This window comes from Xenopus laevis, chromosome 6L, assembly GCF_017654675.1.
Source record: "Xenopus laevis strain J_2021 chromosome 6L, Xenopus_laevis_v10.1, whole genome shotgun sequence".
NCBI classification, from domain to species: domain Eukaryota; kingdom Metazoa; phylum Chordata; class Amphibia; order Anura; family Pipidae; genus Xenopus; species Xenopus laevis.
In genome coordinates, this window is record NC_054381.1 from 61,112,079 (window position 1) to 61,124,755 (window position 12,677).

Consider the following 12,677-nt stretch of genomic DNA (forward strand, 5'->3'; position numbering starts at 1 on the left):
AAATCCATTTCTCAAAAGAGCAAACAGATTTTTTTATATTCAATCTTGAAATCTGACATGGGGCTAGACATATTGTCAATTTCTCAGCTGCCCCAAGTCATGTGACTTGTGCTCTGATAAACTTCAATCACTCTTTACTGCTGTACCGCAAGTTGGAGTGATATCACCCCCTCCCTCCCACCCTCCCCCCCAGCAGCCAAACAAAAGAACAATGGGAAGGTAACCAGATAACAGCTCCCTAACACAACATAACAGCTGCCTGGTAGATCTAAGAACAACAATCAATAGTAAAAACCCATGTCCCACTGAGACTCCTTTAGTTACATTGAGAAGGAAAAACAGCAGCCTGCCAGAAAGCATTTCTCTCCTAAAGTGCAGGCACAAGTCACATGACCAGGGGCAGCTGGGAAATTGACAAAATGTCTAGCCCCATGTCAGATTTCAAGATTGAATATAAAAACATCTGTTTGCTCTTTTGAGAAATGGATTTCAGAGCAGAATTCTGCTGGAGTAGCACTATTAACTGATGCGTTTTGAAAAAAACATGTTTTCCGATGACAGGATCCCTTTAACCCTCTGCTGCCCTTCAGGTAAAGCCTCTACAGTCCAAGGCAATCCCACAAAATCAACTGACATACCAAGGGACCAATTTTTTGAAAGTAGGGATACTCGGAATCAAGTTTGGTTTATGATTCAAACAAATCCCAAACTTGTTTCTGGATTACAATTTGCTGAATCTGGATCCTAGTACAGGAATGGGACCTGTTATCCAGAATGCTCTGGATCTGGGTTTTTCTAGATAGTGCATCTTTCTGTAATTTGGATCTTCATACCTTAAGTCTACTAAAAAATCATGTAAATATTAAATAAACCCAATAGGCTGCTTTTGCTTCTTAGTTGGATCAAGGTACTGCTGCAAAAGGAAATAATTTTAAAAAATTTGGATAAAACGGAGTCTATGGGAGATGGACATTCCATAATTCAGAGTTTTATGTATAACGGATAGAGCTGAATGTAACACAATACACAATTCTGTCCATATTAGAACACAGTCAGCAGGATTCAGTATTCAGTCAAATCTAAAGAGTCAATGCATCCCTCTCCTCATGATTACTCTTGATAAAGAGCATCCTGATTTTCAGTTGTGTCCTATAAACTCACGTGTAATGAAGGTTAGCTACCTGATAAAAAGAGATATTAAATTGTGAATACATTCTCACATTTTGGTGAATATTTGATGTAAAAATCTGCGGAGCCACCATTTTAGTCACCCTTTTTAAGTAACCAGCATTAGATACAAAATATTTTGAGAACCACTTGAAGGGGCAATATACTTTCAGGGACTAGTGTCGTCCATTTGTGTATACTTTGGGTCAGTTTGTAGCCGGCGTATTTCACTTTGTTTTAGCATTGTACAGTGCTTAGCAGCTGGCTTTTGGAACATCAGTCAGGAAATCATATGATAAATTGGAGGAAGCTGTGCTTCTGGCGGTTTACTCTGCTTCAGCACTTTTAACTTAGCTTTGGAAAAGCTGTCATGTGATATTTTGTCATGGGGGTAACACCAGGAGATGGATCATACACAGTAACATTTCTTATATACATTGGAGATGTGATGTGCACCAGCTGGTCTGCTTATGTATAAGGAGTAAACTGTGATAGTAATTGTATCAGATGCCCAATATTTAATTCAACCCGTATACTATGATGCTTTGCCCCTTTTTTATTTTGCAAACTTGTACAAACTATAGTTTCTGTTTTTATAGCAATGGTTTTACAATCCCAAGTACAGGGCAGTTTTTGTTACTTGTTTTATTTTATGCTTTTTATCTCAGATAACTTGAACAAGTTGTTTTGTAATTATATTTTAGCATTAAACAAAGGATGGAAAATAACTGATGTACTCTCTATATATTAAAAGATTTAGGGAAAGCCAAGTTGATTGACATGTGCCTCATTAATTGAGGGAGTATAAATTGCATAAGTAGTGTGTTTCCACTTTCCCTCCCTTCACATTTTCCTGAGATTATGCCAAATTGCACCAAGTATATGTTACTTGCCATGATCATATTTTTAAGTCATTTTCAGGAGATTTAACTACAAGTGACAAATCTTACAATCTTTTGTAACTCAATGGCCCTGGCAGGTAGAAATTGCATTTGCCATGGTGCCTTGGGGTTATCCTTGATTCTTCTTTGTACTTCAGTCCTCATACTCATATCCAATATAACTAATTCATGTAATTTATTGTACAGTCCTGTGGAATATGTTTGTGCTTAATCAATACTTGTTAATAATTTTTCTTCAGGAAGACATGGGTATTTTGTGTGCCACTGAGGAGGTCAAACTGCCTGTGTGCCATAGGCCTTTGTCATCATAACATTTCATAATAAGTAAATATGGGCCTTATCTGTAGGATTACACATTTTACACCTTCATTGATGTTCCCAAATGTTATGCACAGTTGACTTTAGCTCTGAAATTTCTATTTTCAGATCCACCTCATCTTTTCCCGGCCTTTCATCCTCCTGTGCCAATTGATGCAAGACATCATGAGGGAAGATACCATTATGAACCAACTCCCATTCCTCCGCTGCATGTGTAAGTACAATCACTTAATTGTATTATAATGACAAAAATGTTCTTCGCTGGAGCAATTTTGCCACATGAATGATCACTGCTGTGCCAAATAATGAAGTCTACACTGGACATACCACTAGATGATCACTGGGACTATTTTTAGGTATAATAATTTAAAATTAGGAATCACATTTTGATTTCGTTTTACATTCTACCCACACTATGCCATCTGAAATGTTCAACTATGTTCATAAAATGTATTATAAAGGTATTTTAGCTTAAGAGGGCTGTCTGTATATTGCAAGTTCATTTTATGGCCTTGTGGTAGCATACCTACTTTTGTCCTTTTCTTTTTACTTTTTGTTTGTCATCTCAGTACTTCTACATATATCTTCTAAATATATGAAGAAAATAAAAAAACAAGAAAGCAAAAATATGATAGCTCTCCTGGTGTGATATTTTTCCCTGAACACATATTGGCAAATTTACTAACTTCTGAAAATTCGCCAGCGATGGCTTCACTCACATCGCAACACTTCTCCAGGCATAGATTTGCCAGGACAACGCTAATTCACTAAAATCCGAAGTTGCATTAAGGACCCCGAACGCTGGCGAAGTTGTGCTATCGTTACTGCGGCAAGCGAAACTACGAAGTTGCAAGTTAAAGTTGAAGGACATATATGTTGCAGCAAATACATTACATTACACATTAAGCCCAGGAAACCTTAATACAATAAAATAAAGATGTTATAATGCCCTACACATGAGCCCAGTGTATAGTTTGTGTGCCATATGTAGGGGGGAAGCCGGTTACTCCAAAAAAAATTTACGCTCTTTTTCAGCCTATCACCCTGAAAAAGGAAAAGACACTAGCATTTTTTGGGACTTGGAAATTTTTTTTTTTTTTTAGGAAGTCCTATCTACTTAGTAAAATCCACATCTTAGTGAATTTGCTCAGTTACATCCATTCGCCAGGCATTAGGGAGCGAAGTACCGCAAGAGTCTATCTCCTTCGCTAGTGAAGTTATGCCAGCGAATCTTCACCCACATTAGTCACTTCACCCTTTAGTAAATTTGCCCCATAGCTGTTGCTGTCTTAAATCAGCCCTTATGACCCATGTATATGTAAACTCCCTCAACAAAGTTAAACACACAAATATCATATACCAAAACCTAGGGGAAAAACACAACACTATCAATTCACTGATTAATTAAAGGGTTTGTTCATCTTTGAGTTAACTTTTTGTATGGTGTAGAGCAGGGGTCCCCAACCTTTTTCCACCCGTGAGCAACATTCAGATGTAAAATGAGTTGAGGAGCAACACAAGCATGAAAAATGTTCCTGGGTGGTGCCAAATAAGGGTTATGATTGACTATTAGTAGCCCCTTTGTGGAATGGCAGCCTACAGGAGACTCTGCTTGGCGCTATACTTAGTTTTTATGCAAATAAAACTTGGGAATTCAAAAGTAATCACCTGCTTTGAGGCCACTGAGAGCAACATCCAAGGAGTTGGGGAGCAACATGTTGCTCACGAGCTACTGGTTGGGGATCACTGGTGTAGAGAGTGATATTCTGAGACAATTTGCAGTTGGTTTTCATTTTTTATTATTTGTGTCTTTTTGAGTTATTTAGCTTTTTATTCAGCAGCTCTCCAGTTTGCTAGGGTCCAAAATAGTCTAGCAACCATGCATTGAATTAAAAAAAGACTGGAATATGAATAGGAGAGGGATTGAATAGAAAGATGAGTAAAAAGTAGCAATAACAATACATCTGTAGCCTTTTGCTTTTTAGATGGAGTCATTGACCCCGCATCTGAAAGCTAGAAAGAATCAGTAGAAAAATCAAATAATAAAAAAACTATAAAAAAATAAACAATGAAGGCGATCCTATAACATATAGACCATCCTATAACATACTATAACATAACGTTAACTTAAAGATAAACCGCCCTTTAATGCATAGTTGCCCTTGTTCTTAGTGGTATGTTTTATACAATTTTTCCTAACTGGATAAAACCTGGTGATAAGTACTTTAGGAAAAGATAAACCCTGGTTCCATGAGCGTTAGTGACCTCTTCTTTCATAGTGAGTTCTACCCCAAAATATTTAGAAAACAAATTATGTACCTATTTACAAAATATGAAGGAATAAAAAAGTATTTTGGTGTTCAGTGAATTTTCAAGCTTCTGCTGTATTCCATTTCTGTAGTCATTAATTTAATCTCTGTAATTACATCTAAGCGGAAGAGAAAGTGGTATTTTTTTCTGTTTTTTTTTTTAACAAGTCGTCCTCTGTGAAAAGAATTAATTGATAATAGCACTCTTAACTACATGCTGAAGAACACATATAATGATGTTTGCACTAGCCTGCCATTACCAGGCTATAATTTCAGAGAAAATGTGCCAGAAGTAAGTAATAGATCTGCGTCACAATTTTCTCTATTTCCTCTACAGCATAATTTCCACTGGATCCCGCAGCTAGTCAGTGTATAAATATACTTTTGTTATTTTACGGTGGGATTTTTTTAAACCTAATTATTGTGGAATTTAATTGCATTTTGTAGTTGGCTTTAAGAACAATTACCTGTGTTTTTTTTTTCAAACCAATTGAAAGGTTAGATTCTCAAGTTAGCATGTTTTTGCTTGTGCTTTTTGGATTCTTTGCAGAATATGCTGTTACTTGCCAATAGCTGTGCTATAATATCTTTGAAGAAATAAAAAAATGGTGATCTTATAATAGCTGTTATGACAGGAGGTGACGGAAGTACCTAGTTAAATCTTAATTGAACTTTATCTGCCAAAATATCTAAAATCTGTTACCAAAACATATTTCACACAGAGCCATGTACATTTGAGTAAAAAAAGCATTGATACATTTCACAAGACACCTTTTAGCTTCTATTCACATTCCCAAAATAGTTCCTAATCTGTGGGTTTTAAGTTGTAATGGAATGTTTTTAAAAGTTTTAAAACAGTAATGGTAAATATCTTATAATGGAAGACTACAATGTGAACAAAACATTTCATTTAGAGGTAATACCAGCCTTGCATTTTGTATTGTGCTCCTCAACTCAGCACACCATGGGGCAAATTCACTAAGCGCCGAAGCGCCGAATGCTAGCGTTACTTCGCTAGCGTTTGGCATTTTCGTTACTGTGCAAATTCACTAACGAACGCTGGCATAGTTTCGCTAGTGTTACTGCGCACCCTTACGCCTGGCGAAGTTTCGCTAGCGACGTAACTACGCAAATTCACTAACGCGCGCAGTTTACTGAACGCTACCTTTTTCGCTAGACTTCCTTCGCCACCTCAGACCAGGCGAAGCCCAATAGAGTAGATAGGGATTGCTTCAAAAAAAGTCATAATTTTTTCTAAGTCCCAAAAAACGCTGGCGTGTTTTCTACATTATGGGTGATAGGCTGAAAAAGATTGAAAAATTTTTTGGGGCTCCCCTCCTTCCCCCCTACATTTCCTGACTCATGGCAACTTACCTAGACAGTGGGCACATGTGTAGGGCAAAATTAAATTTTTATTTGATGTTTTGAAGGTTTTTTAGGCATTTGTAGTGCTGATACGTATTCCTCCATTGAAATTTGAATTTGTTGCCCTTTGCTAGCATAACTTCGCTTTACTTAGCGAATCAACGCTAGCGCAACTTCGCAAGTGAATTTGCGAAGCGCTGGCGAAACTACGCCTGGCGAAGTGTGGTGAAGTGCGGTGAAGTGCGGCGAAGTTACGCCTGGCGCAACTACGAATATTAGTGAATTTGCCCAGTTTTATGGAAGTCTTGTTTCTTCTTGAAAGACAACTAAAGCCAATTAATTGGGCACTAACACTCTGTATTTTTCTGTTTTTCTGTTATTTTGGACATGCACATGCACTGTACTTTTCTTCCACCACAATGGTTTTTTGTTCGCCTGGCTTATGAATCATCAAACCACTGACTGCTAAATTCAGTAAATGTGTCTGGGCAAGCTGGCCAAACCCCACTTTCACACAAAGCCTTGCCTTTTGGATCTGTAATGCATGACTGTCCGGCAACAAATTGTACCATTTAAACGGATATTTGACCATCCATTAACTGAAGACCTGGATCTGAAGCTAAAAAAAAAAGTATCCCTTGTATCTAAACAGACTACCGCATTACTTTGCTTGAGTTTGTTCAAGTCCAACTTATTAAATAAACAATAGAAAACACAGGAGTGCAGGACTAGCATGCACAACTGAAGTCAACAAGTGAAAACCACAAGGTTCAGCTAGTTCAGCTAGCATCTACCAATGTGCATTCAGCTCTCTAGTTTCTAAGTTTTGTTTCTGTAATATTGTATTGTATATATTTCATAAGCACAATAGCAATAATAATTACATTGGTAGATGCTAGCCTATAAATAAGTGATATGTGAAGCACACAAGTCAGACAGAGTTGTGTGTACGGGAAAATATGTTTGCTTTGGCTGGTTTTAGGTAAGTTCCTTTTTAATGCCTTCCTTCCATGGACTAAAGTTTATCTGCTCTTCTAGCTGAAGGCATGAGGCAGATAAATATATTATCGATGCACCGAATCCAGGATATGGCTGGGGATTCGGCCAGGATTCAGAATCCTAATTTGCATATGCAAATTAGGGGAGGGAAGGCAAATCACGTGACTTTTCTTCACAAAGCAAGAAAGTAAAAAATGTTTTCTAATTTTTCCATTCCAGCCCCTAATTTACATATAGAAATTAGGATTCGGGTTCGGTTTGGTATTCATCCGAATCTTGCACGAAAGATTTGTGTGTGTGTGTGTTTATATATCAATCGAAGAAGCCGGCTCCTCAAATGCCGCCCCCCTAGCCGGCAGGAACACTAGTGCGGACAGCGCAGCTTTCTCGCTCTAGTAAAGGTGAATTTCCAGTTTGAAAACCAGAAATTCGGCTCTTAAAGGTACCAGGAGCGGCTTTTTGCCGCCCCTGGAAACCTACCCAGCCTTACATTGTGACATTTATAGTCTATGTTTACTGTATATTTTGAGTCATTCAGTAAGTTACAGCAGCACAGAGCAGAAAAGAAGATGGGGAGCTACTGGGGCATCTTTGGAGACACAGATCTTTACTGCTAAAGGGATGGTTGCCTTTGGCTGGTACAGAAGCCCAAAACATAATGTACAACATTTCTAGTCTACGTCTTTAGTTAAGCTTTAATTCTCCTTTAAGTCTGCAAAATAATATTTTGTTATAGACTAATGTTTTGCAGTATTACAGTTGCTGTAGCATTCAGACCAATACGCACACATTAAGACTTCATCACTAAAGAGCTGATGAAATTAAAACCTCATAAAATGAAATATGTTATGCATTAGCTCTCTGACATCTCATTTGCTTTTGAATAAGCAGGGAAATCACAAATTAACCTGCCTTTGCGTTTACAACAGTAGAATATGAATTGTTGAAAGAACTGTAATTATGGATTATGATAATCCGAAAGCCAAGCAAGAATTCTTATTTAACAACAACAAGACATATAGAGTCTGTATTATCTAGTAATTCATTTTTATTGTTGTTCAAAAACCTTTAGACATGGAAACTTCTGAAATGTAAGTTCTGTTTTGTATGTTTCCTTTTTTTTTTAATGATTAATTCAAAGTGTTTCCTGAAACTAGAATTTGAGTAGTGCTAATCCCATAGTGAGGTTCTGCCATTCTGTTTAGAGCCTGAACTGCTGAATTACTCATTTTTTTCCATTACTTATTATTCTTCTACAGCATATTGTCTCAGTAGCATAAGAGGTTCACTAGTTACCGTAGTCCATGCAAATGTATTTATGTATATATGTAAGCTTTTATTTAAAAAGCGCTACTTATGTTGCACTTTGGGATCAAACTTTGGGATCTAAGGATTTTCGAAGAGTTGCACTTGCAAACTTACATGAATGCTAAAGTCAATGTGCCATACATTTTATAAAAATTCATATGCAGTTCTCACTGACAATAGTCTTGTTAAATCACAATCTAGTCGGATTTAAACAAAATGTGTATTTGAAGGGCCTCTCCTAACTTCTCAGACAAAACTCCTGTGTGTTTGTGCCTCTGTCAGCAGTATTAGATATTAAGTCATGTATTCAGAATCAGTGAACCGGAAACAAGCTGGCTGTATAAAGGCTGCTGTCAGACCTGTTGCAGTGGCCGATGAGGCACTGAACTGTAACACACTCCTCTCTCTCTCTCTCTCTACGACAAAGCTACATTTTATGTGTGTACTCTGGCCTTTCCCTCCCCCCAAATGAGTAATATAGATTTTATAGTCTTAAACTGATACACTCAACAAACTTTTTCGAAATTAGAGCCGTAAATTGATGAACTTTGCAGAGTTGGAGAAAATCTTGATTTTTAAAACTGATACTGATTTTTCAGATTAAAAATGAGATTGAAAATAACCAAGCAGCTAAAACTGATTAAGGGCCATATTTATCAAAGGTCGAGTTGTGTGTTCCTGAAAAATTGCATTACCCACTGTATATGTGTATGTTTATTAAATTTGAAATTTTATTTGCAAAGACATGCTTGAAGGCAGCTTAATTTTTTAGAAAAATAACGGCAATTAAAGTTACATTTTATATACATATATAAGTGTTAGCTGGTGACTGAGTTGCAGTGTGTTTGCAAAACATCATCATCATCATCATTTATTTATATAGCGCTGTCAAGATACGCAGTGCTTTATAACAAGGGAAACAAGGACAAGGGAAAAATTCACACAAAAATTGTTCTTGTGTGTTTTTTCCCACTAGCGCTGCTTATTACTTATTAGGGCTTCATGCCAGTTTCTTTCTAGAATTGGGGCTAGTCTCTCTTTTTTGATTCTACCCTCCTCTGCTCTCTTTGAGAATATTTACTTGTGTGAAGGGTGTCCTTTGATGAAGCTTTTGTTATGTTTGCTTCCACTAAAGTTCCAGTGTACTCAAGTGTTAGACGGCTATTGTTAGTGAGACTTTTGTCTTCTTTGTGAAGCTGTTTATTTTCTTTTTTCTCCTTCTTCTTCCCATAAGGATCTTCCCCTTCCCACCTACTCCTCTCTACCAACTTCGTTTTCTGCATGAATGACATTCCGTGGGGCCATGACCCTCTTAGTTGTTATAGAGAGACTGATTCCTGCCTCTTTTATTAGTACCCACTTATTGATGCTCTTGCCCAGGAAACTGATTTCTAAGTGCTTCATACATGTAATTCAAACTGTATTTCACACCCCTACTAGGTTGTAGCACAAATGACCTACTACATTTGCCATCTACATTCTTTACAAGACTACTTCTTAAAGAAAGGGTTGTATAATTGTCAGCTCGGTGAAAATTCTCATCATTATAAATATGTGTTTGTATTTTTTAATTGTCTTAGGAATTAAAAATACTGTTTTTTTAATTATCTATAAGGAGTTGTTTATAAAAAAAAGAGTGGAAATAAAATTCTGTGAATTTAGTGCTTAGTTCACTTGTATGTGATTATTTTTTGAAGAATTATAAAAATGGTATTTCTACTCTTCTCTTTTTTCTAATAACTTTTTTTGAGTACTTATTAATGAACTTTGTGGAGGATTGTATTTTTACTCTTCCACCCTGATGTAAATGCTCTCCAAGGTCTCCCAAGTTTACTGGCTTGTGGTGTAATTGCAGCAGTTGCAAATTAAAGAATGGTGTGTTTTGTACATTTTTGTACATAGATCTGTCTTATTTTGTGTAGCTCTCTTGATATTTTTTTAGGCCTACAATGCAGACCTTAAAAAAGTATTTAAAGTAAGCACAACATACTCTAATTTGGTATCTAACAACTGTAAACACTATTTACTGGATCCCCTTAATGCATAACATGCTTTACTGCCTTTTTATATATATTATAAAATATATATTATATATAATATAATATATATATTATATTACATTGTCTTTTGTGACCAGCCTAATATGCTTAACAGTATTTGGAAACACTATGGGGAAAATGTATCAAAATGTGAGATTAGAGTTTACCGCAGATAAACTCACCATATCAAGGGTTGAATTTCAAATTCATATTTTTAACTCCCACAACTCCCATGAACTAAAACTTCGACCAATCAAAATGTATTAAAAAAATAACTTGGGTGAATAGGATCGGCCCGAAAACGATTAGAGTATTAAAAACTAAATTTGATTTTTTATCTCCGAAAAAAACTTGAATGTCAGGAAGGCTGCAAACAACTCCAAATTGACCCAGGACATCCCCCATTGACTAAAACAGCAATTCGGCAGGTTTTAGGTGGCGGTTTTAGGTGGTGAATAGTGTAACTAGATTTCTTAAAGAGTATGATAAATCTCGAATTTATAAAAAAAACTTGAATTGAATTTTGACAATTCCCTAGCCTAATTTGACAGTTTTGGAAATTTGAATTTGACCCTTGATAAATCTGCGCACTAGAGTCATAGTTACTGTATCAAATGGGGTACTCCAACATTAACCCATTGATGAATACACTTACAAAAATTCTAGAGGATAGAAAGTGGGTGTGTTTTTTTTGTGGTGAGCTTTCGTCACATTTTGATAAATCAATAAAAGGAGTATTTTGTTACTAAATCCTTTTATTATAAAAGTGGAATAATATTCATTGGTGTATGTTGCTGTTCACATTTTTTAGACTATTTTTGTGCATTTATACTTTAATAGCTGCATATTCTATATTTTTTCTCACCCCGACAATATTATCGCTAGATAATGATAAATCATTTTGGTTGCTCATTGCTACTTTGCAATACAGCCTATTAGGGTCTTGAGGTGGAATTCGATTAGTGCACTTTTCATGCATCTTGTATGTTCTCCCTGTTTACCCGTGGGAATTTAATCAAGGTATACCACAAGTCCTTATTTTGTAAGCCCCATAGGGATTGCTGATTTATGGAAAATATGCTTGAAGGGCAGCATTGCATTTGAAAAAGGGTTAGAGTAATAGTAATAACAACATCTGTTCAGGATCATTGCCATGGTGTTATATAGAGTCTTTATCCAACAGAAATACTTGATACAACTATCCAGTCTAAGATTCTACAGCACTCAAAGGCAGGAGGTCATAGATTTTTCTCTTGAAGACTTAGACAAGTTCTGGTAAACCATGAATGAAACACATATCTTGAAAATCTAGGTATAGGCGTCTACATGACTCTTTCTACCTATAGTTACAATTTTGTGTATTTTCTGGGAGCTCCCCAAGTGACATGTTTGCTAAATCATGGCTTCTGAGCTGACAGTTGTAAAAAGAGGTAAACAGGCAGATAACCTACTGTAAGAGTTAGTTACATCCTTTCAGAAACAGGCAACAAACTAATTATTATAAATAGTTTCATAAATACACTATTATGCCTCTCCCCATGTCCACAAATCCAAGTAAGTCACTGTTTGGAAATTTAGGCCAGCAAACGCTCATTCAAAAACACTTATTTGTTAGATTCAGTCCTTACACTAAAAAGGTTTTTTTGGCTGGGGGGGGTATGCAAATTGGGAGGTTGATGTTAATATACCATGCTGAATGCCTAAGTTGTATGCTGGCCACCTAGTGCAATTTGTACCTGACAAACAGCTCTTGGCACAATGAGTTATTCTCAAGCTGGGTCAGATAAGCCATTAGAAGGTTATCAAATAGCAGTCTAACTGTTCACAGCCTATTCTAGGTTTTTAAAAAAAGGGGTGAAGAGGTTAAGCAAAAAGATGTGGAAGCAAAAAAAGAAAAAAAAGCGGGTTACATGAAGCGTTTTCTGCCTTTGTACAGTGATACCAAGCACATATCCACTCCACAGCTATGACTTCATGATTAATGGTGTTTATTCTTGACAGAAGCCTCCTCTATTTATCTTGCAATACAGTTTAGTGATATTATCAGTCACCTGAATGAGAAATATTCAGTCATACCAATATTGCGGTGTAAATTGAGGAGAGTCACTTTTTATTATATCTCACAGCCTTATCACCCGCACAGTAATTTTCTCGCCGTGGTTTGATACGGAAAGGCTGGATTTAGCTGTACTTGACACAAAGCCTCTTCAATTTCCACTGAAAGTTCAGCCTGCTTTTAGAAATGCAGAAAAAGAGAAAAAAATTACTCT

At 36.5% G+C, this 12,677-nt stretch overlaps 1 protein-coding gene across 4 annotated transcripts in view; it reads left to right on the forward strand.

The window, feature by feature from the left end:
- gli3.L (GLI family zinc finger 3 L homeolog) overlaps positions 1-12,677 on the forward strand; it is a 147,541-nt gene that overhangs the window by 79,986 nt on the left and 54,878 nt on the right. For 3 of the 4 annotated variants that reach the window (XM_018266317.2, XM_018266318.2, XM_041565306.1), the window contains one exon: positions 2,496-2,601. In XM_018266317.2, coding sequence (XP_018121806.1) covers positions 2,496-2,601 — 106 coding nt within the window. 4 annotated transcript variants of the gene reach the window in all.